General features: G+C 36.0%; 4 protein-coding genes across 4 annotated transcripts; 2 read left to right on the forward strand and 2 right to left on the reverse strand.

Moving 5' to 3' along the window:
• Window positions 1–2,083: 2,083 nt before the first annotated feature.
• On the forward strand, window positions 2,084–3,158 carry LOC122290901 (uncharacterized mitochondrial protein AtMg00810-like). Its single transcript, XM_043098580.1, has 2 exons — window positions 2,084–2,114; window positions 2,758–3,158. Exons 1-2 carry the CDS (start codon window positions 2,084–2,086, stop codon window positions 3,156–3,158), a joined length of 432 nt encoding a protein of 143 aa, XP_042954514.1.
• A 5,211-nt stretch (window positions 3,159–8,369) lies between these two features.
• Window positions 8,370–9,402, reverse strand: LOC122291459 (probable transcription factor PosF21). The gene is made up of 3 exons (XM_043099182.1): window positions 9,316–9,402; window positions 9,004–9,130; window positions 8,370–8,905 (listed from the first exon to the last, which is right to left on the reverse strand). The coding sequence occupies exons 1-3, from the start codon at window positions 9,367–9,369 to the stop codon at window positions 8,586–8,588; spliced, it is 501 nt and encodes a 166-aa protein (XP_042955116.1). The 5' UTR covers window positions 9,370–9,402; the 3' UTR covers window positions 8,370–8,585.
• A 3,904-nt stretch (window positions 9,403–13,306) lies between these two features.
• Window positions 13,307–16,635, forward strand: LOC122292837 (probable phytol kinase 3, chloroplastic). Its single transcript, XM_043101381.1, has 6 exons — window positions 13,307–13,744; window positions 15,111–15,178; window positions 15,290–15,421; window positions 15,805–15,920; window positions 16,076–16,190; window positions 16,271–16,635. Exons 1-6 carry the CDS (start codon window positions 13,421–13,423, stop codon window positions 16,446–16,448), a joined length of 933 nt encoding a protein of 310 aa, XP_042957315.1. The 5' UTR covers window positions 13,307–13,420; the 3' UTR covers window positions 16,449–16,635.
• Window positions 16,636–21,222: 4,587 nt separating this feature from the next.
• Window positions 21,223–22,280, reverse strand: LOC122291813. Its single transcript, XM_043099802.1, has 2 exons — window positions 21,728–22,280; window positions 21,223–21,563 (listed from the first exon to the last, which is right to left on the reverse strand). Exons 1-2 carry the CDS (start codon window positions 22,249–22,251, stop codon window positions 21,464–21,466), a joined length of 624 nt encoding a protein of 207 aa, XP_042955736.1. The 5' UTR covers window positions 22,252–22,280; the 3' UTR covers window positions 21,223–21,463.
• Window positions 22,281–22,679: the final 399 nt, after the last annotated feature.

A 22,679-nucleotide genomic window follows, 5' to 3' on the forward strand; every position in this document is an offset into this window, starting at 1 on the left:
CATCATGTGGATGGTTCTTAGGGGAGACTATAGTGCATACAATGATTAAATTGATGAACATGTATATTTTTGGCGTGCGTGCCATTTTTTGTAATTATTGAGAATGAAATTGGTATTGTCAAATTTTTGATAATGTAGAAAGATCTTGAATTTTTCTTTTGCTGCGAAATGTTTATATTTTCCTGTATTTGTATTTTTGTGTGTCATTCTTTTGGTTTTATTTGCTGAAATTGTGAAATCTCATTATGGTGTCTCCATCTACAGTTTCGCTTAATAGAATAGTAGATTTTGATGTAAAGGACGGTCATGAGCTTGAAGGATTGGCCCTAGTGCCTGAGGACTTTTCCCTTATGTGGCTTGATTTAGCATTTACTTCTTATCTAGTTGGATTACTGTACTAATTCATGGATTATTTTGCTGAAATTTGTAATTTAAATTTTTAGTACTATTAGCAGTTCAGACTACCCTTTTTATTTCTCCATTGCGTTTATAACTGTACACTTTTAAGTTGCATGCTTGCACATACTTGCTTTCACGTTGTGTTTGGGGCGTGTCGTGCAATCAATACTTTGGCGTCACAACTTCCTTCAAATCACACATGGGGTCGAAGGCGCCACAAGTTCAATTACCAAGTGATAATTTTGTTCCAGTCACTTATATTGGTAATGTTCAAATTTCTACATCTTTAATACTTAAAGATCTTCTCTATTTTCCCTTTTTTCATTGTAACCTCATCTCAGTTAGCAAATTAGTGTCTCAGCTGCCTTTTTGTCTCATATTTCTTCACAAGTTTTGTTTCTTACTAAACCTCTCCAGCTGGAAGATGATTGGAGTGGGTAAAAAAGCTCGAGGCCTCTATCATTTACAACAAGATTCACAAAAGACTATTGATGATTCTTCCTTTTCTTTTTCCAATTGTAATTCCAGTTCCACAGTTAATAATGCCTTTGAAATATTGCATTGTAGATTGGGACACGTGACTCCTTCTCAAATGCAGTTTTTGCTTCATGAATTTCCTAAGGAATTTCATACTTCAGTTCAAATAATTCCTCTTGTAAGATTTGTCCTCTTGCAAAATAAAAAAGATTGCCTTTTCCTACTAGTACTTCAACTTCTTCTTCTATATTTGATCTAATGCATTGTAATATTTGGGGACCTTACTCTGTGAATTCATATAATGGTTTTCATTATTTTCATAGTCTAGTAAATGATTTTAGTAGATGTACATGGGTTTATCTCAGGAAGTCTAAATCAGAAGCTAGAAATTATATTCAATCTTTTGTCAAATTTGTTCAAACTTAATATCAATGCACGATCAAGGTCATTAGATCTAGTAATGGACCTGAGTTTGATGTGAAAAAATTCTTTAATTCTCATGGTGTTTTGCATCAAAAGAGTTGTCCTTATTCTCTTTAACAAAATACTGTTGTAGAAAGAAAATATTAGCATATTCTTAACATTGCTCGAGCTCTTATGTTCCAATCATCTTTGCCCTTAAAATTTTGGAGTGATAGTATTCTAATTGCAATCCATCTTATTAATGTTCTTTCTATACCCCTTTTACCAAATCACAAATCTCTTTATGAAGTTCTATTTTCTGTTAAACCATCTTACAGCTACTTGAAAACTTTTGGCTGTTTTCGTTATTCTTCTGTTCTAACATATAAAATAAAATTTGATCCTTGAGTTCAGCCTGTATATTTCTTGGTTACCCCACTGGTGAGAAAGGTTACAAAGTTTATAGCCTTCTCCACCATATTGTTCATATTTCCAGAGATTTCATCTTTCATGAAAATACCATATTTTTCAATCTCATAATTTAGATTCCTCATTCATTTTTATCCCTTCCAAACCTTCAATACCTAATCTTGTTCTTCCTACTCCTATTTCAATTCCACCACCTTCTTCTACAGTTTCTCATACATATGCAAATGATTCTAATTTCCATCCAAATAATTCCTCAACTACTTCAGTTCCTTCACATAACATTCAAAGGTCATCAAGATCTCATAAGCAACCTCAATACTTGCAAGATTATCATTGTAACTTGACCTCATTTCAACATTCCCTCCACCAGTCTTCCATGGATGACAGTAATGTTTCTGCATTCAAAGGTATAAAATATTCTATCTCTTATTGTATCTCTTAATCTAAACTCTTCCCATCACATTTAGCATTCACCTTAGCTACTTCCTCTTAATTTGAACCTAAAACTTTTTTCCAAGCCATTAAATTTCCTTGATAGAATGAGCAATGCAAGCTGAGTTTTCTACTCTTGAAGCAAATAATACTTGGACCTTAATTGAACTTCCTCCAAGAAAACATCCAATTGGATGTAAATGGGTTTATAAGTGCAAACTTAGGTCAGATGGGTCTTTGGAGCGATACAAGGCTAGATTAGTAGCTAAGGGCTACACTCAACAAGAGGGGATTGATTATTTTGATGCTTTTTCACCTGTAGCCAAACTCACTACTATTAAATGTTAGCTTGCTCTAGATGCACCTCTCAGAATTGGTGTTTGCAATACCTTGATGTTAATAATGTATTTTTTCATAGAGATTTATGTGAAGAAGTGTATATGATGCTGCCTCTTGGATTTGAACAGTCCAATGATACATGAGTTTGTCAGCTCAATAAGTCCTTATATGGCTTAAAACAAGCCTCTAGGCAATAATTTTCCAAATTTTTCACTACCTTACTTGTCTATGGCTTTATACAATCAAAGTTTGATTATTCTCTCTGCACCAAATTCTCAGGTTCTTCTTTCATGGCTCTCTTGGTGTATTTGGATAATATTGTAATTGCTAGCAATGATCCTTCTTTAGTTTTTGCACTTAAGTCCTTTCTTGATTCTAAATTCAAGCTTAAAGATCTAGGGAATCTCAAATATTTCCTAGGGCTTGAAGTTGCTGGATCATCCACTGGTATATCTCTTTGTCAATGCAAATATGCTTTAGAACTTCTCTCAGATTCAGGTTTATTAGCTATTAAACCTGTTCAATCCCCCATGGACCAAAATTGCAAGCTGTCCAACGTTGATATTGCTAATTTATTGGTTGATCATAGTTCATATAGAAGGCTTATTGGTCGTCTCATTTACTTGACAATAACCAGACCAAACATCTTTTATGCTGTAAATACACTAGTCAGCTCCTAGACAAGCCATGTCAGTCTCATCTTGATGCAGCCAACTATGTACTCAGATATGTGAAATTAAATCCTGGCCAAGGGCTTTTCTTTTCGAAATCCTCCTCTCTACAACTAAAAAGTTTTTTGTAATGCATATTGGGCTAGTTGCCTTGACACTAGAAGATTAGTTACTTGCTTTTGTATTTGTATTGGTAATTCTCTTGTTGCTTGGAAATCAAAGAAGTAAATGACAGTGTCTCGCTCATTTGCTAAGGCTAAATATCGCTCAATGGTTGCTACATGTTGTGAAATTAAATGGTTTATAGCTTTATTTCAAGCATTTCCCATTTCCATTAAATCACATGTTATTTATTGTGATAATAAGGCTACTATACATATTGCTGAAAATCCTGTTTTTTATAAGAGAACAAAGCATATTGAGATAGACTGACATCTAGTTCGTGATATGCTTCAAGCTAGTTTCATAAAGACTTTACATGTATGTACACTATTTCAACTAGCTGATATTCTTACTAAGTCTCTTACTCATGACAAATTTTAGTTTCATGTTAGCAAGCTAGGTCTCAGTTTGTATAGTCCAGCTCGAGGGGGAGCCTTAATATTTATATACGCATGTCAGTTGTATTTTTCATGTATAGAAGCTAGAGTTCATTGTATGTACAGTTCACTTTTTACCTCGAGATCAATATACAACTTAATTTACTTTTCCCTCTTCTCTTTTCTCTCCTTCAGCCCTAATTCTATGATTCTTGATTTCTGTTACATGCTATATATGAATTGTGCTACAATCAACATCTAGTAGCACAAAACCATTGACAAATTGCAAACATGGAAATGGACATCATCACGTACAAATAATTGTAAGGACAACATTATCACCAAGGAAGTTAACTAATTGAAGGTTCTACCTTTGGAGATCAGCCTTAAGTCAAAGTAAAGGTGTTATTCAAAACATAGAAAATACTTTATTTACAAATTTTCTTCTATATCATATCAAGTCATGTGATTAGTTTATAAATTTATTTTTATAATATTTTAATAGATTTAGCACTATATAGAAGTATGATGAAAAGTACTAGAGTTCAAAATTTGAATGAGTAATGATGGAACACACAAATTGGTAACACAAATATATATGGTGCTTTCAAGTTTCAACCACCAAAAATTGTTTAGATAAATTTGGATATGTTTCCTGTTTTTTCTTTGTATATATTAATCTTGGCCACACAAAAATATAGTGCAGCCTAATCCTCGATGATCTAAATTCAAATTTCTAGCTTCGTCCCCACTAGTTTTTTTATTTTTATTTTTATTTTAAAAAAGATGGGATAAATCTAGATAACATCTCGGGACAAGCCAATACTAGTACTAGAAAGTTCACAGGAAGTTGTAGGAGGTCGGGTCAAGGCTTAGAGAGTTCATGTACTTCATAAATTCTGCATTATTCCCAAGTTGGTTCAAGTTCTGCTTCTGATTCTCGTTTAGGTTCATGTTCAAGTTCATCATCTGTGGCCTCCCATTTCGCAAAAAATCATCATCGGTCTCCTTAGGTACTTGGTTCAATCCCATATTCGAAAATTGATAATTCCCATAGCTTGATCTAAACAACTGATCTGGCACTTGCTGATGCTTTTGATAACTCTCAAACAACTGCTTCAGTATGTCTATTTCATTTGTCAATTCTTCGAATTCAGCTGCAATATTTTCTCCCATTCATATTATTTGAGACTTGAGAGTGAGAAAGGGGAGATGGATATGCATGGAAAGAGAGTGAGAATGAAAGAAGACCTTCTTTGAACATAAGTTCGGTGGAAATAAAAGAAGTAAATGACAGTATCTCACTCATCTGCTGAGGCTAAACATCGCTTAATGGTTGCTCCATGTTGTGAAATTAAATGGTTTATAGCTTTACTTCAAGCATTTCCCATTTCCATTAAATCACATGTTGTTCTTTACTGTGATAATAAGGCTGCTATACATATTGCTGAAAATCTTTTTTTTCATGTGAGAACAAAGCATATTGAGAGAGATTGACATCTAGTTCGTGATATGCTTCAAGCTAGTTTCATGAAGACTTTACATGTATCTACATAGTTTCAACTAGCTGATATCCTTACTAAGTCTCTTACTCATGACAGATTTTTGTTTCTTGTTAGCAAGTTAGAACTCCTTAGTTTGTATAGTCCAGCTCGAGGGGGAGCCTTAATATTTATATACACGTGTCAGTTGTATTTTACATGTATATAAGCTAGAGTTCATTGTATGTACAATTCACTTTTTAACTCGAGATCAATATACAACTTAATTTACTTTTCCCTCTTCTATTTTCTCTCATTCAGCCCCAATTTTATGATTCTTGATTTTTGTGATACCCCCAACTCCCACGCATAGACACGTGGAAATTGAGATGTCGGGATGATGACAACAAGGGTCATGCATCCTATCGCCGAGTGCAAAGTGTGTGTACATGCAACACATGTACACAAAAGTAACGCAGTGGATATTAAAAATCTTTCAACTAAGTACCAGAATTTTATTTAAATACAAATTCACTTAAAACACAAACGTACCAAAATATTACAAGTTTAAAATTGTTTCAAATCCAAATTATATAACATAAAAGAAATAATTTTCCAAAAATAAAACAACTCCAAATTAATAATATGCCAAAGCCGCCTCCTCAAACTCAGCCTCCTCCTCCTCAACCTCTGCATCAAAATCTACGGTTCCAAAGATGATGTCGCAGGTAAGTAATAATCTAAACACCACAAGATAAAATATATATTAACCTCAACAATATGCATAAAAAGATGCCATATGCATGAGATCCAAAAATAATCTTTTTCAAAAATATTTCTTTTCCAACTCATGCCAAAAATCATATTTGGCTAAAAAATAATTAATTTAAAACTTTTTCGCCCCCAAAATCTAAGTCTCAAATAAATTTTCATTTTTCCTTAACCGAATGCACCATGACCTCCCCTAGGGGTCATCCGCACACTCTGGCTCCCTTCGTCACACCATGGGTAACGGTCATACGTGTGACTTCGTAACAACTAATGTCCAGTTCCGCGCCTAGCTCTTACGTAGCCAATCATCCTCTGACCCCCACCAGTAGAGGGGCCACAGAATCGGTACGAGTGTTACCTCCCGCCCACTCCCGTTGTCGCCCAGCAACAAGTCAGGGGACGTCACTCAGTATATTGCGCTCCCGAGTGACCAGAGGAGCTTCATTAAGATAATGTCTCATCTCGGCTTGGGGTCGTGATACACACGTACCCAAAAATTCATTTACGCATGAAAATCCAGTTTTCATTATTCAACACATGTATGTGTATGCCATTATGCGAAAAATCCAATTTTTCCTTTTTAAACATGAACATGCATACTCCATGCAATGCACACCTCAAGACACAAATTATCCAAAAAATCTCAACATTAATAACAAACAAATATATAACTCCGTCCTCAAATCCATCCGACCCCCAACTCCTCGGATTCAGTCCAGAATAACCAACCAGTCACAATTTATTGTAAAAATAATAATATATTTAAATCTAAATGAAAGTTTCAAAAATACTTCCAGCGCTATATAATAATTTTTGAATGATCAAAGGGCTGCAAAAGATGAATGAAAAGCAACGTAACAGTGCAAAAGCACTGTGGCCATGGGTTGTAAAATATCAACTTTTGAATAGGGACAAACGAAGACTAAGAAAAGTTAGGGTAGGGTTTATGGGTATTGGTGAAATTAATGGTGGCGGTGGTTGGCCGTGGGTGGCGGTGCATGGTAGAGATCGGTCAAGAAAGGTGGAGAAAGGTCGTGGAAGAGTAGGGGAGAGTGTGGTGGCTAGAGGTCACGGTGGGGCATGACATTGGCTAGGGGAGGCTACTGATGGACGGGGAAGCTGATGGTGGTTGCAGTGAGGCGATGCGGTGGCGCACAGCGGCGCTGGATTGCTAAACCCATGCATGAGAAACCCATTTCGGGATTAAAGGGAGCTATGTGCTGGGTACTTAGGTGTGGCTGGGGTTTAAGGAGGTGGTCGAGGGTGGTTCAACGAGGCATGGGTGGCTCAACGAGGCATGGGTGGCTATTGGCCATGGCGTTGAGGCTGCATTTTGGAGGAACGAACGGAATGACCCATTCTGATGGGGCTTGCATGCGGGAGGAGGGGCGCGACATGGGGGCTGAGATCTGTGAGGCTGGGTCGCCAGCAAGATGGTGAACCGATGAGGTGGGTGGTGGCATGGTTGGGCGGCTCACGGTGGTGGGCTGGGGGAGAGACTGCACGGAGAGAAAACAGGTGAGGGGGGTCGCACGGCTGGAAGGTAGGGGAGGAAGAAAAAGAAAAAGGAAAAATGGAAAAAGGAAAAAAAATGAGATCCAGTCTTTTCAACTCGGATCTCAAACTGATCCAACGAAATAGATTTTAAAACAACAAATTTTTAAATAAAATAATTTAAGCTCAGTAACGTAGTAAAATAAAATAATAAAATCCAACAATAAACTAATTTAAAATAAAGAGCACAATAAAATAAATAAAAGTCAAATAAAACAATATAACTCAATATTAATAAAATAAAATAGTTAAAACTCAACAATAAAACAATTCAAGCTAAGTATTAATTTAAATGTGAAATAATTATTAATATCAAGAAAACACATTATTTAAATCTCACAACTTAAAAAAATCATAAAACAATATAATGATAAACACGTTTGTTTTAAAATAAAAGAACCACTAATTATAATAATTTTAAATAACCCTTTAATAAAAATACACATAAATACAGAATATCACAATTTCTATTACATGCTATATATGAAGTGTGCTGCAAGCAACATCTAGTAGCACAAAACTATTGACAAATTGCAAACATGGAAATGGACAACATCACGTACAAATAATTGTAAGGACAACATGATCACCAAGCAAGTTAACTAATTGAAGGTTCTACCTTTGGAGATCAACCTTAAGTTAAAATAGAGGTGTTATTCAAAACATAGAAAATAAATACTTGATTTACAAATTTTCTTTTGTATCATATCAAGACACGTGATAAGTTTATAATTTTTTTTTTTATAATTTTTTAATAGATTTAGCACTATATAGAAGTATGATCAGAAAAAGTAGTACTAGAGTCCGACATTTGAATGAGTAATGATGGAACACACAAATTGGTAACACAAATATATACGGTGCTTTCAACCACCAAAAATTGTTTAGATAAACTTGGATATGTTTCCTGTTTTTTCTTTGTATATATTAATCTTGTCCCCACAAAAATATAGTGCAGCCTAATCCTCGATGATCTAAATTCAAATTGCTAGCTTCGTCCCCGCTAGTTTTTTATTTTTATTTTTATTTTAAAAAAGATAGGATAAATCTAGATAACATCCCGGGACAAGCCAATACTAGTACTAGAAAGTTCACAGGAAGTTGTAGGAGGCCGGGTCAAGGCTCAGAGAGCTCATGTACTCCATAAATTCTGCATTATTCCCAATTAGTTGGTTCGAGTTCTGGTTCTGATTCTCGTTTAGGTTCAGGTTCTGGTTCATCATCTGTGGCATCCCATTTTGCAAAAAATCATCATGAGTCTCCTCAGGTACTTGGTTCAATCCCATATTCGGAAACTGATAATTTCCAGAGCTTGATCTGAACAACTGATCTGGCACTTGCTGATGCTTCTGATAACTCTCAAACAACTGCTTCAGCATGTCTCTTTCATTCGTCAGTTCTTCGAATTCAGCTGCAATATTATTTTTCTCCCATTCATATTATTTGAGAGTTGAGACTGAGAAAAAGGAGATGGATATGCATGGAAAGAGAGTGAGAATGAAAGAATACCTTCTTTGAACATAAGTTCGGTGGAAAAGTTGGAAAGCTTTTGCTTCATTGAATTGTTTTCTACTCTCAGCAGCGTGTTTTGACGATCAGTATACTTAATCCTCGGCCCGTTGATCGCCACTTCGGCCTACATACACACACAACACACACACGAAACAAGAAATAAAAAACGAAACGAACTAAGGTCTGGATGTTAGAACTTACGGAAGTAAAAATCATATTTATACACACGAACACACACACACACACACACACACACACACATATGTATGAGCGAGCATATATGCAGCTAGCTAGGTTGACAGAAATTACCTGCAGAGCTTTCACTTCCATTTCTAGTTCCATGATATATTGAAGCTGCTTCATTCGATATTTCTGAGAGTATTGTCTGCTTGCCAGAACCCTACGAACCAATATCGAGAAAGCGTGTAAAATTAAATAGCTGAGTTGAATAAAATTTATTCAGAAGATGTACATGATGAACTGTGCTCATGTATATATGCACGCACCCAAACAGGCCAGGGTGTTTCCATATGAGTTAAGGCCTTCAATATATAATATCATCATGTCATTTATTAAATTTATTTTAAATCTATACTATCAGAAATATTTATTAAAAAAATTAATATTCCCGATGCAAATGAAATTATTGGCAATTAAAAAAATTGATAAAATTTGGTTTATAATTAATTGGCAGTTTTCGAATGAAAATCGTGAGGAATAGAATTAATTAATGTTGGGTCAAGTTTCTGCAGCTTGTTATCCCATTTTTTTGTCAAATCAAAGGAAGTAGTATATATTTTTGGATACGACTATACGTGTTTTAGAGAGCAGGCATAAACTGATGATGATCATAAACCTTTTGAGTTTCTTGGGGTCAGTAATCTTGGCATCTCGGTCACGAAGACTTTGAGAGGCTGTGGCCGGGGGCGCTGGGGGGTGAATCGGGGGGAGGGGCGGGACGTACTGCTGCATCTTATTCTTCGGCTGATCATCATCAGCTCCAACAGGTGCAACGCTTTTGTCATAGCTACAGCTTCCATGGCTGAATGGCGCGGCCTTAGTACCACAGCTAAAGTTCAACATGTTGGAGCGGCCACGAGTACTGTTCCCATCTTCATCATTTACGCCCTGCATTTCTTCCAACAACTTAAATCACCTGCGAATAAGACAACAAAAAACACCCAAATCCGTATTCATTAGTACTATTAATTATAGATACACAGAAAGATCATCATCGTAGGCGTGAGAAAAAAAGAAACAACAAAGAAATAGCCTTTTCGAGTTCCTACGTAAGATCAAAAAGGAACAAATAGATAGATATATCGGACTGGATGATCAAAACATGTAAGATTTAGTCTATACCGGCTATGGAAACCCTGCATTGTCTTAAGAATTAGTCTCCGATAATTATGAATTTAAAGCACTTTGGCACTGAATATACTGTTGGCAACATTTATGGTATGGACTGCAACCTCATTAAACCCTGCATAATAAACATAGAAGATTGCGTTGGCAACATTTTCCATTTGGACATCTGTGTCACTGCGTCTAAAGCTACTTTTGAGATTCCACTCTGTCATGGTTTGGGTTTATGATTTTCCTATAATTATCTTTAGGAAGTAATTAATTAGATGCTTATCCAATCATAAGAGTAATTAGAAATTAATCAGCTAATTTAAAATGTGGTTTTAGTTTCCCGATTAATAAAAACATATATATACTTACGAGCCGGTGACCAATAATTTGGAGGCCGGTCACCGCTACAAGGCGAAATTTTCAAGATAATTTAATTTTTTATAACTCAAATTATATCATATTAGTAGTGTGGACAGTGTGTTTTCACACTGAAATTCAAGTTAAAGATCCAAAAATTTTAAAAATAAAATAAAATTTTGAGATTTATAGATATCTTGGTTATTAAAAGTTATCGGTTTTTACCAAATATTCCAAAATGATTATAACTATAAAGAGCTTTAAGTACCATGTTGAACTTCATAAATTAAAAGAACAAGCATTTTCTCGATTTTGTATGTAATGGAGGCGAATATTTTTTTAATATTTGGGCCGATTATTCCCTTTCATTTTGAGTCCAACAGAGAAGCCCTAAGTATGAACCACTAAGAAAACTGAGTGTACCGGTGGCCCATGCTTTCAAACTCAGTGACTCGCAACAAATTCCCAAGGCGGGCAAGGCAGTTCTACGGAGACAGAAGGCCTAACTACCAATCGGACGGACTGATTATTATTAAATTATTTTATTATTTTATTTAAATATTAAAAAAAATTAATATTTAAGAAGAAATAATAATAATTTAATACGTTTCTTGATATTTAAGAAAAAAATCAAAAATAAAAAAGTATCTTTTAGTGCTAATACTCGGTAGACCATTATCGGTCTATCTAGCATTTCTAAAATAGAAATCTCATTTCGCATTGAGTAATGCTTATTGAACTTTGGACGAGAGATTACAAGGCACGAATAGAGGGGGTGCACGAAAGTGTTGATCAAGTGTGGTGGTATGTGAAATACTGGATTCAGATGTTAGCTGGAGAGATAACTTCATCTAGACCTTTTATCTTCGAATGAATTACGTATTTTGACTGAGTTTCAAGTGGATTTTCCAAGCAAGGGTGTGAGACGGCATAAACTTGTAATCTGGAAGAAACCTCCAGCAGGATGGGTCAAGTTGAACTGTGATGGGTTCTGTATCCGAGAAGTTTGGGGATTCTTTTTTGTAGAAGACTTAATTGTTTTAATGTGATTATTGAAAATGAGTCTAGTTTGGTAGTGGATTGGCTTAATAAAAGGAGATGCACTTTGTGGTATTTATGGAATTTTTTGAAGGAGTTAAAGGTTGCATTTGAGGGGCTATCAATTATGGTTGTACATCAATATCAAGAATGAAATCAAGCGGTGGATTTTTTTAGCACGGCAATGTGAAATGGGAATGAATGTTCAATAGGAGGGATCTCATAGTTTACCACGGCTTTTAAAAGGCATAACCAAAACTTGATAAATTGGGGCTCCCGACGCTTAAGATTGTATAGTTATTTTTCTTGTTGTTCTTCAAATAAGTTGGTCTGTTGCATGGGGTTTTTATTGATAATTGTGTAACGTGACTTATTGTTTAATGGTATTCCTCCATCATAAGTGAGGGTTTATTAATAAAATTGGGACAGAGTTTCTAAATGGGTGACTACCGACTATTTGAAAAAAAAAAAACTTGATGGTTTTGACCTTTTTTTTATTTTAATGATTAAGAAAGTAAGTATTATTAAATTTATATATTTTTTGTAAAATAAAATATCAAAAAATAGTTTAAAAAAAGAAAATTACACTTTATCGATTGGTTGAAACATTGATCCCAATAGCCTCATCCTTTGACATATACATTCTACCTTCGATGTATCTCAAATTCGTCCCCATCGTCATCGGTAATTATTAATTGAAAAATGCTTTGCAGGCTGTCCTTTGCATTTGTTTTATTTTTAATTTTTTCGTACGTACACTACTACGGACCTCCCTAGTCCTCGTAATGTTACGGGAGTTGGGTTTTTTTTTTTTTTTTTTTAAAAGGGAGTTGGTTTTATAATTGACTTTTTTATTTGTTATAATGTTTGATCAAATTATTGAATGATTGGATTATTGTCTAATTAAACAAACTTTAATTTAATTTCTGAATTTATAATAACTTTTAGTGTTTTATATTTTACAAGATAATATTAACATGAAAAAAATATATATTTTTAGAAATATTTGTATAACGAGAAAAATAGAATTTACTCTGCATGGATGCAACAGTTATAAAGAGATTTCATAAAAAATAAATTTATAAAGTAATTTTATATGATATGTTAGATTTATTTTAAAATAAAAATAATTTAAAATTTTAAAAATAAAATTTATTATTAAAATTTTATTTTTTTATGTAAATTTTATATTATTTTATTTTTTAAAAAATAATTACACGACAGTGACGTACAACTATAAAAATCATTTCTCGATAAAGGCATTTCACTATAATCCCAACCACCCAAACTGAAAATAAAGGCAGCTAATCAGGTAAAAAAAAAAAAAAATTATTTGGCATCCTCACACTCCACATATTATATTTATTTTAATTTTTTTATTTTTTTTATAATAAATATATAGTGTATAAATAATAAATAGAATAATTTAATTAATTTAATAAAAATAAAATAAAATAAAAAATAATATTAAAATATGTGGTGTAAGATGATTTATAGAATTGAAAAAAAAAAAAGAGGCGCAATCCCCAGCGGAATCCCAGAATTTTCCTAGCTGTTATAGCCCGTACCCACGGCTACCTCATAGATAATACGAGCATCGATGGAAACCTACCCAAACAAAAAGCCCACCCACTAAACTCACCGAACTATTTAAAAAGAGGAAATGGCTGCAAACGTCTACATCTTCTCCCCGATCCGGTCCAGTTCGTTCCGATTAGACACTCTTTTCCCGATAACCCACTTACAACCAATTTTCAACTCTCCCTGCTGCTCGCTTTCTGTTGCCCGTAGTAGTACTACTTCTAGCTTTGGTTTGAGACTCGGCGCGACCAGACTACCGAACCGGAGCCCGAAACCGCCTGCCGCCCTTATGCTACCGGAAAACCCTGTCGCCTCCGATATCTTGGCTGCCGGCTTGTCTGGTTGCATCGCGCTCTCATTGCTCCGGTTATGGGGGGAAACCGCCAACCGGCGGATCTTCGACCAGGTCAAAACCAAACTCATGTTATTGTTGTTTCAGGAGTATATGTCATGTCAGGGAGTAGTTTTAGCTTGTGTATACCCACTCGATCGTTCTTTTACTGATTTGGGTAAATTATTGTTTTTTATAAGAGCTTATTTTGCGGAGAAAAACCCCTCATGGTTCCGGTTAGTGAATCTTAGCCGGTTGGTCAATTGTATTAAGTCCAGAATTGGTAAGTGGATGGGGTACTTTGTGGATATGGTGGTGAAACAGTAGTAGGGTCAGATTTTGCTGCTTGAGTGTATACTTTGTGAGATTCATCAATTACACAAATATTGGTTCGGTTTCTTTTCAGTCAAGACTTGGTAAAACGTTGTAAACAAGAAAGAGTGCTCGTCTTTCAATTAGTGCTTGAAGACTGATCTGTCATTACATTTACACGTTAAAATTCCCTTATTTGGAGCTTATAACAGTTCAATTTTAAGCCTCTGAGATTTTGTATTGATATATGTGATAGATGTGTTTCACCGCTACTCTCACACATGATCAGCTGCAACCAAAGAGTTGAGTGGCTTGGGGGTTATGGGGAATGCCTCTACGCCTAGGTTAGTAATCACAATGGAAAACTCCATTTTCCATACTAATCAATCATATAGCCTTGGCTTACCTAGGTTGTCTATATGTATAGAGTACGTGAGACTTTTGTTATTATGTGATAGCGGGCTTATCCATTATTAGAAGTCTTGGGGTGGAGAACTTATCTATAATCAAATGATCGGATAGCTATTCTTGCCCAGAGGACTCTCAGACAGTTATTCTATCGATGGTCAGGATGGACTAGGCTCTGAGAATGGACCAAGTTCTCAGGAGATCCTGGGTTAGTGGCCCAACTGGTAACCCAATCCCATTGGTCAGCTTAATCGGCCTCGTAGTGGTATTGAGCCCCTTCCAATATATATTACTACATACATACATAAATATATATATATATATGAATAATTCATATATATATATATTAACTAGCTTATTCTCTCTTTAATTTAGCCCTTGTGTTAGCCTAGACATCATTTAGATTTACTTGCAAAATTAAAGGGGTAATTCTTCTCATAGTTCAATGTAGTCAAGTTATATGGGACAAAAAAACACCTTGTTCGTTTGTAGAGCATTGGAGATCTAGAGAAATCTTTAAGGTTTTGATATAACAGATTGGAACATCATATTTAATGCAAAAGGTTAAAGTCTTGGGTTTTGGACCAAGCAAAGTTATATTAACCATATATATATTGTTCGACAATTCTATCACACTAGAACTCCAACATAAAGACTTCTCTTTTATCTTTTCTCTTCCTCAAATTTTCCCTTGATTTATTTACTTCTTTTTCAAGTTTAGAAATTGAATAGGAAGCTTGTGCATATAAGTGTGGGGCTAGTTTTCATGCTTTGCTGGCCAATGTTCAGGTAATTATTGTTATTATCAAGGAATTACTTTCGTGATTTTTTTTTTTATAAGTAACTTTCTTGATTATACTACATATCTTCCTGCTGAATAGCCATTACTGACTATTGCAGTCCTGGTCCTCGGGGAGCCATCTTAGCAGCTCTTATCCCAGGCATCAATATCATACAAATGCTTCTCTTGGGACTTGGGATCATGAAAGATGAGGCTATTGTGAAGTCAATGAGCAGAAATGGAGACTATAGGTTATAACTCAGATAATTATAGCTTCAGACTGCCTTTCTGAAAAATGAGTTATGTGTGTGTGCTTCTCTTCCATGGACTTGATCTATTAGCTATGAAATGACTCGGCTGGTTAACCCAGATCAGAAATGAGGTTAATTTGTCTGACTATTTTCCTCTGGTACCCAAATATAAGGCATTGATTAAGGTTCTATCCTACTAGGTTGCATTACATAGTTTGATATCTCCAAGATGGGGGGGGCCAACTTTCTACCACTGAGCGACGTCAGAGAGAGATACCAAGCAAAAATTTTCTTCTTTATAATGTACGCATTTTCTATTAATGATTGGTTGTTCAATCTTTACATGACTTTTCAGTTTTTCCCTTGCTTACTTCATGCATCAGGGAACTTCTTAAGGGACCACTCTACTATGCTGCAACAATTACTTTGACTTGCATAATTTATTGGAGAACTTCCCCTATTACAATTGCGGCAATTTGTAACCTCTGTGCTGGGGATGGTAATTCCTAAAGAGCCAATTGCTTTCTCTCTGATTTTTTTAGCTTGATTTGGTGGACTTTTGATGTTGTAGTGGTTAACTGCATCTCTTACATTTGCAAACCTACTCTGATCTTCTTTTTGGGTTTTTTTTTTTTCCGGTTAAATTCTGTTCAGGTTTAGCAGACATTATTGGAAGGCGGTTCGGTAGTCATAAAATTCCATACAACAAAAACAAGTCTGTAGCTGGTAGTGTAGCAATGGCATCTGCCGGGTTTTTAGCATCTATTGGGTACTTATTTTTTCCCCTCTTTACTCTTTGGCCAATGCATAATCTGTTGATTTTTCTTATGATAATAATTTTTTTCACAGGTATATGCACTATTTCTCCTCATTTGGATTTCTTCAAGAAAGTTCGGAAATGGTTATGGGTTTCTTGGTTGTCTCTCTTGCCTCGGCACTGGTGGAATCACTCCCTATAAGTACTGAGCTTGATGACAATCTCACAGTTCCCTTGACTTCCATCTTCGTGGGCACTCTTGTTTTCTGATTTCAGGAGATGGGGAGTGCAAAATTGAACAGAGGGAAGAGGCTAGAGTAATTGAATCTAGACGTGCATGGTGTTTTTGTTGTATACTAGATTTTTCAACAATCTGATTAGGTGCAACAGTCACCTGACTATGTTATTCAACTTTATTAAAATGATATTTAAACTTTACTTGCTTTCCAAACGATCATCATTGCTTTCCATTTCTCCATGAATTGCTGGTTATTTCTTCACGCAGTCTAGATCGTTCAGGACTCAATATTGCAATTTGTGCGTGCTTTTTTCCGCTAACAGTCTCTCTTAAATTTCAATTCCAAGGGATGTTGATCCAAACTCAAGAAGAATTTAATGATGGCGTCTGGCTACCAAGCATGATTAAGAATTATACTACTTGCAAACCTGGTGTGGTGTGTCAACGCACGTACGATTCCACTTAGTTATGAAAAAGTCAAACCTTTATTTATTAGTTGATGTGTCATGTCTCTATATCCTCCGTATCATTGGTGTGTCTTGATGTGATAAAATATGGGCTTTTCAAATGAAATTCTTCTAACATTAAATATAATATTAGGCAATAGGCCAAAATGAAGTTACCAGATGGCGGGAAGAAACCAAACAACGGTCGAAGATAATATCAAATCAATGATTTGATAATTATGAAAATTAAATCAATATAATATTAAGTCAAATTGATTTAACAACCAAAAAACTGATAGCGGGAGACTTGCATCAATTCTGCAAAGTTGGTCTTATGATTGGTACAATAATAGAAGAAAAATGATACGTGCAACCGGGCTGGCGTCCCCTGGCCGCGGCCACGTGGAAAAATAAAACGACGTCGTTCTGTACCCCTAACCCTAAATCCTTTCCGGTTTCGCACCTTTTCCCATTTCATTCGAAATTTCCCTACTTCGTCTCCCCCCTTCACCCCCCTTTTCCTAGGTTTCCCCCGTCCCCCCCTTGGATCTTCTTCTCCGAAATCGACCGGCTGATTGGAACTTTGGCCCTCGGAACACATGATTGGTTACTTTTGGATGTAGAGTACTCTTTAGACCTGTTTGGATAATGAATTAATCTCAATTAATATCATCTCAATTAATTATTATAATTTTTTTAAAATTCTTAAACAAAATTCAATAGACAATCCAACTTTTTCAAATTCTAAAACAAAAATAATATTCAAATAATATTTTATTCAACTTTTATCTCATCTTAACTCATTATCCCAACCACCATTAAATTTGGTTTGGATCCTTGAATAAGCTCAACTCATCTCAATGAGGTTCTATTTTAAACCTATCTCAACATCGAAATATATAACTCTCAAATCATTCAATATTACTCAACTCAAAATTTCTTTACGTGTAAGATCCACAATTTTTTTCAAATCAACACATCTTTACACGTAGGACCCATAACTTTTTTCAACTTCCTATAAATACATCTAAACTCATTTTAAAATCTAAACTCATCTTAGGTGGACCCCACAAAACTCACTTCACCATCTTAACTCACAACTATTTATAAAAAACTCAACCCATCTCAACTCAACTCAACATCCAAACGAAGCCAAATCATGTTGTATTCATGTTGTTGATGCCGTGTTTCGTACCCTGGGCAACGAGGCCTCTTCGCCACTTTATCCCTGCAAGGTTTGATAAAATGGGCTTGGGGGGTATAGGATACCTCTGATGCTTAAGCCAAAATTCTAGTTTACCGTTGAAGTGTTATAAGAAGTCAGAAGCCTACATGTGTTCTTGGCGCTTATTTACAACAGGTCGAGGTGGTCCCCATGGTTGCCAATGTATTGTGTTGTTGTATCGTGTGCATTTCTAGTTGCAAAATCCTTTCTGACGCACCTGCCATCACCCCTGTCATGCTATGCACAATCTTCATCTTCTTGCTCTCGCACATCCATGTTGGTAGGTGGGGGATTGTGTTCCTACTACCCCCGCGGCAATGGCAGTTGTATTCATTTAATGCAGTGTATTAGTCCTCTTGTGACGATCTCTTTGTGCATTTAATGCAGCGTGACCACTATCTAAGCATGCCAGCCATAGGCTATGCTGGAGGCGTGGCCTGATCTATTCATGCCAATTAGGCCCTCCCTTGGGCTAGGCCCAATCCCTCATTTTCCTTTCATTTTTGTTGGGCTATTCTCTCAAGTTGATTGGGCTTTGAGTGGGGCGAACATAACGGGCAAAGGAGTGGGAACTCGTTTCCTCCTCAGTCCTCACATGTTAACTAGGTTCTACGAATACTAGAAGTCAAATAATCTTTTGTTATCTTAAAACAAAATATGATATAATAACAGAAATAAAAGTCTCATAGGTTTGCTCGACCCATTCTTAAATATTCATTCTTATAAACACATGATGTTATTGAAGAAAACTCTAATTTGAGAAGGAAAACGCTTGGGCCACAAAGAGGTGGTCCCAAGACATTTTCTCGATGCTTTTTTTTTTTTTTTTTTACTTAGTGATTAAGTGTTTTTTAAAGATGTTATGAATTTTATTTTTAAAAATATTTAAGAATATAAAAAATATATATATGAAAAAAAAAGGGCTAAATGGCCTTGTCGGAGTCTCTCTCAGGCTACATACAGGTCCATCGGTGGGTGTAGCACTGGCCATTTGAAAAATCTTGAAAAATTACACTTAAATTGAAACTCAAAATAAAATTGAAGTTCGCTTGAGTCACCGTGACACGTCATATCACAATGACTACTTTTAATCGGGAATTTCATGCATGACTTGTGTAGTAGTTTTTAAAATGAGTAATGTTAGATATAGTTTTAAATTGTACGTATAAATAGTGATGCCTTACTTCTTTTAAAAAAAATAAAGTTTACCATTAAAAAATTAATTTTTTTATATATAAATTTTAAATTTATCTTTTTTTTTTTTTTCAAAATAAATGAGAGGCGTTTGGATTCTATGACAATAAATATTATTTCTCTTTTAAAATTTATCCTTTACGGGCTCCCGTAATTTCTCATGACCTTCAAACTTCTTCTCGAACCATTTGGATATCTGGTGATCTACATCAGGTTTTGGACCCAAAATAATAAGGAAAAGGTGTAGTGGCCAGCGAGGTGAGATTTATGATCGTAGACGAGCATTATCGCACCCAAACAGTACTGGTTGGAGATCGAACATGTCAACACCTCCACATGCACAAGTAACCTGACCTAAAGAAGGCTTTGCCACAGTCGAGAATCAGTACGCTTAAATGCGAACCCCAATCCAAAGAAAGGACGTGACCCAGCCCATGGAAAGTTAACCATATTCTCATTCAGAAAGCTAGTCAAGTCTTTTGTTTTTCTGCCGATTTAGCAGCTCGGTACACAAATCATTAAATCTGTATAAAACACAACTTTTATTGGAGGAAATCAATCGAGTACCCAAGTCTTAAAACAACTGTACGTGTCATCACTTCTCCACTCATGGATCCAGCCTATGGGTTAATTGAGAAGAAAAATTAACAAATGGATGTGAAAGAATAACGTAGGTTAGTTTGGTAGAACCATTAATGGACGTGAGTGCCATCAATATTGCACCCTATCACTGGAAGGGCCTGCCACCCTCATGATCTGTACGTAAAAGGAGACTATCCCAAACACAAGAGGCAATCGTTAATGCCATTACACCCCTACAAACCCAAAACAATGGAGAAACCTTTAGCAGCCCACAACAATCACTTTAGAAGAGGATAGTACCCTAAAAAACCACACCCCTAGTCAAAATCTCAATTTTAACGAATATCAAAGAGAGCAGGTAGTACAAGAAAAATAGATTTTTATGATCAAATTATTGTAATGAAAAGACATGCATTCGCAATTAATTTATGATCAAAATCTCAATTTTGATTACGAATAATCTTTTCGTTATAATAAATTAATTATAAAAGTTTATTTTTCTTGTAGTGACGAACGAGAAAAAAGATCGTGTCTCTTGTCAGCTACGTAGCTTCGTCTCCTTAGCCACCTTCCCGGTCGAGCTATGAGCAAATTAAGCCACTCTTCCTTACAAAGTATGACGATTCGAATTTTGTAGCCCCGAGGCTGCCCTAATAGCCTACAGTCAATGAGATAATTTCCAGGCTTGGCTCGCCTAATTAACGACCTGGGTTAAAAAAGTTGTCCAATTAATTGTCGCCACCTGTGCATCAACAAAAAAGGGCCAAGCTAGCACCCTGCATCCATGATCCAAGACGTACGTAGGTACTCCTGATGCCGGGAGCTGACTGCTGAGATTTCGGGAATATGAATGTTGCAGCCACAAGCAACAATCAAAATTGCCAACCGCTAGTCAGCTAGTACTGCTGCATTCATGGTGGCACTTTTGGGATCCTCAAAGCAGCTAAAACTCAAAAATACACTAAACTTTTCTTCTTAAACATATTTTTTGGTCTCACCAGTACTACTTTTATAGGAAAAAATAAAGAGTCCAAAAGAAATTTCATTCCCGACATTTTCAAGGAATCCTATTATATATTTATAGAAAGACCTGTCCTCTCTAGGATTGAAAATATTGCTGCTTAATTTGGCAAGCAAGAATGAAGAACGTACGTACATCGAGCACTACCTGGCCTACCTCTAACCAAACGTTCTAATTACATTAGCTAATTGCCTTGCACATGAGTTACCTGTTTTAATATGCGAAATGTAGAAGAAAGTCGGGCGCTTGTGTGTGTGTGTGTGTGTGTGTGAGAGAGAGAGAGAGAGAGAGAGAGAGAGAGAGAGAGAGAGAGAGAGAGAGAGAGAGAGATCAGTTAATTTCTAGCTAATTTACCAAGGAATAATCCAATTGCAAACATTAATTGATAGAAGTAGGTAACTTATGGCAATAGCCAGATTACAGGAAAGGGAGATCTAAAGTTCTAAACCATCGAGTATGTATTTATATATATATATATATATATATATTTATATCCAGCCCTTCGAAGATCTACAAAGTAAATATCATGAGAGAACACAAATAAGATTACACGCGATATCGATCGTAGAGATTGGAGTCTCACAACCATACGTTAGTGATATTGGTTACGAATATTATGGCTTTGCTCTCGGCGGAAACCAGATAAGACACGCATCGATCAGAGCCAAACTTCAGAATACTATATTCAGTACAAGAAAAAAATAGCAATCATGGATTATGAAACACTAGCTAGGCACTAACCGGCCTCAGGCATAGTTATGATACCTAGCTGTTCAATACAAGGAACTATTGCTTTTTTCTATGGAAATTAAGTTCTAATTTCAAAGTAACCAAAGCACTTACAGGGGGAATTTCCTGCTAAATTCATTCTCGCCCTGCAGTGATACTTCTGGTGTGACATCCTCCATCCTCCTCTTCCTCAGCCACGGGAAGGGACATGAGTTTTGAGGTGCCACGGAGCCTGAATACTCCGATTCATTATTGCTAAGGTGCTTGAGATAAGGCAGCATGACGAGGAATAGGATGAAAAGACAGAAGAAAGCGACAAGCGCAAACATCATGATCTCTCCATGTAGCTCAAAGTGCCTGTCACGCAAAAAGAGGAGCCCATCTTCTGGTTTCGAATTGCCTGCAGCAGGAGCCATGGCAGGCGAGACACAGAGCCGCCCGCTGCAGGAAGCCATCCATCTTCGTGTCATCGCTTCTACTTCCTCCTTATTCATATCTAACTCTAGCTCTGTTTGTTTGGTGCTTGCTTCGTATCTGGGGGTTCCATTGAACGTGAAGCTCGTTTTGACTAACGCGAAGCCACCAAAACCATTCTGTATTATTATCCCACTACGTTTGGCTAGATATGTCCATGCCATTTTGTCCTAGGGTGAATGTGGACCTCGTAAACGAAGCCTCTTTTGTTTTTTCCTCTACTTCGTCCTTCATGCTGTTACATGTAATTCCCTGTTTGGTCATGGCTGGTTGCAGGGCCCTACTTTCCAAGAGAAAACATGCAGGAATCCTGTCCCAACCTTAGGTGGAGTAAATCGATCGGGTTTTTCAAATCCTAGGGCTAGCATAGTTTCCGTGTGGGGTCATATAAGCCACATAAAATACTCAAGTCTAACGCGTAAATCGTATATTCCATGCATGATATGTTATGGAGCGATCCAATATAATATACTTAAAAGAGTATTGTCGTCTTCTCCTTTGTGAACAACAAACCAAAAAAAGGTAATGCTAGCTATACAGACAGATATTTTCATATTTCATTATGATGTAGAAAAAAACATCTATGGCCATG

The sequence above is a fragment of the Carya illinoinensis genome, chromosome 13, assembly GCF_018687715.1.
Source record: "Carya illinoinensis cultivar Pawnee chromosome 13, C.illinoinensisPawnee_v1, whole genome shotgun sequence".
In the NCBI taxonomy this organism is placed as follows: domain Eukaryota; kingdom Viridiplantae; phylum Streptophyta; class Magnoliopsida; order Fagales; family Juglandaceae; genus Carya; species Carya illinoinensis.

Excerpts from the sequence above, each read along its gene's own strand:
- LOC122291813 (XM_043099802.1), bottom strand. The coding sequence starts at position 22,251 with ATGGCATGGACATATCTAGCCAAACGTAGTGGGATAATAATACAGAAT. Across the intron at positions 21,564-21,727 it reads TTTAGCAGGAAATTCCCCCT|TATTCTGAAGTTTGGCTCTG; the intron begins GTAAGTGCTTTG and ends TACTGAATATAG.
- LOC122292837 (XM_043101381.1), top strand. The coding sequence starts at position 13,421 with ATGGCTGCAAACGTCTACATCTTCTCCCCGATCCGGTCCAGTTCGTTC. Across the intron at positions 15,179-15,289 it reads CTTTGCTGGCCAATGTTCAG|TCCTGGTCCTCGGGGAGCCA; the intron begins GTAATTATTGTT and ends TGACTATTGCAG. Across the intron at positions 16,191-16,270 it reads GGGTTTTTAGCATCTATTGG|GTATATGCACTATTTCTCCT; the intron begins GTACTTATTTTT and ends TTTTTTTCACAG.
- LOC122291459 (XM_043099182.1), bottom strand. The coding sequence starts at position 9,369 with ATGAAGCAGCTTCAATATATCATGGAACTAGAAATGGAAGTGAAAGCT. Across the intron at positions 9,131-9,315 it reads TGGAAGTGAAAGCTCTGCAG|GCCGAAGTGGCGATCAACGG; the intron begins GTAATTTCTGTC and ends GTGTGTATGTAG. Across the intron at positions 8,906-9,003 it reads CGAACTTATGTTCAAAGAAG|CTGAATTCGAAGAACTGACG; the intron begins GTATTCTTTCAT and ends ATAATATTGCAG.
- LOC122290901 (XM_043098580.1), top strand. The coding sequence starts at position 2,084 with ATGGATGACAGTAATGTTTCTGCATTCAAAG. Across the intron at positions 2,115-2,757 it reads TAATGTTTCTGCATTCAAAG|GTTCTTCTTTCATGGCTCTC; the intron begins GTATAAAATATT and ends CCAAATTCTCAG.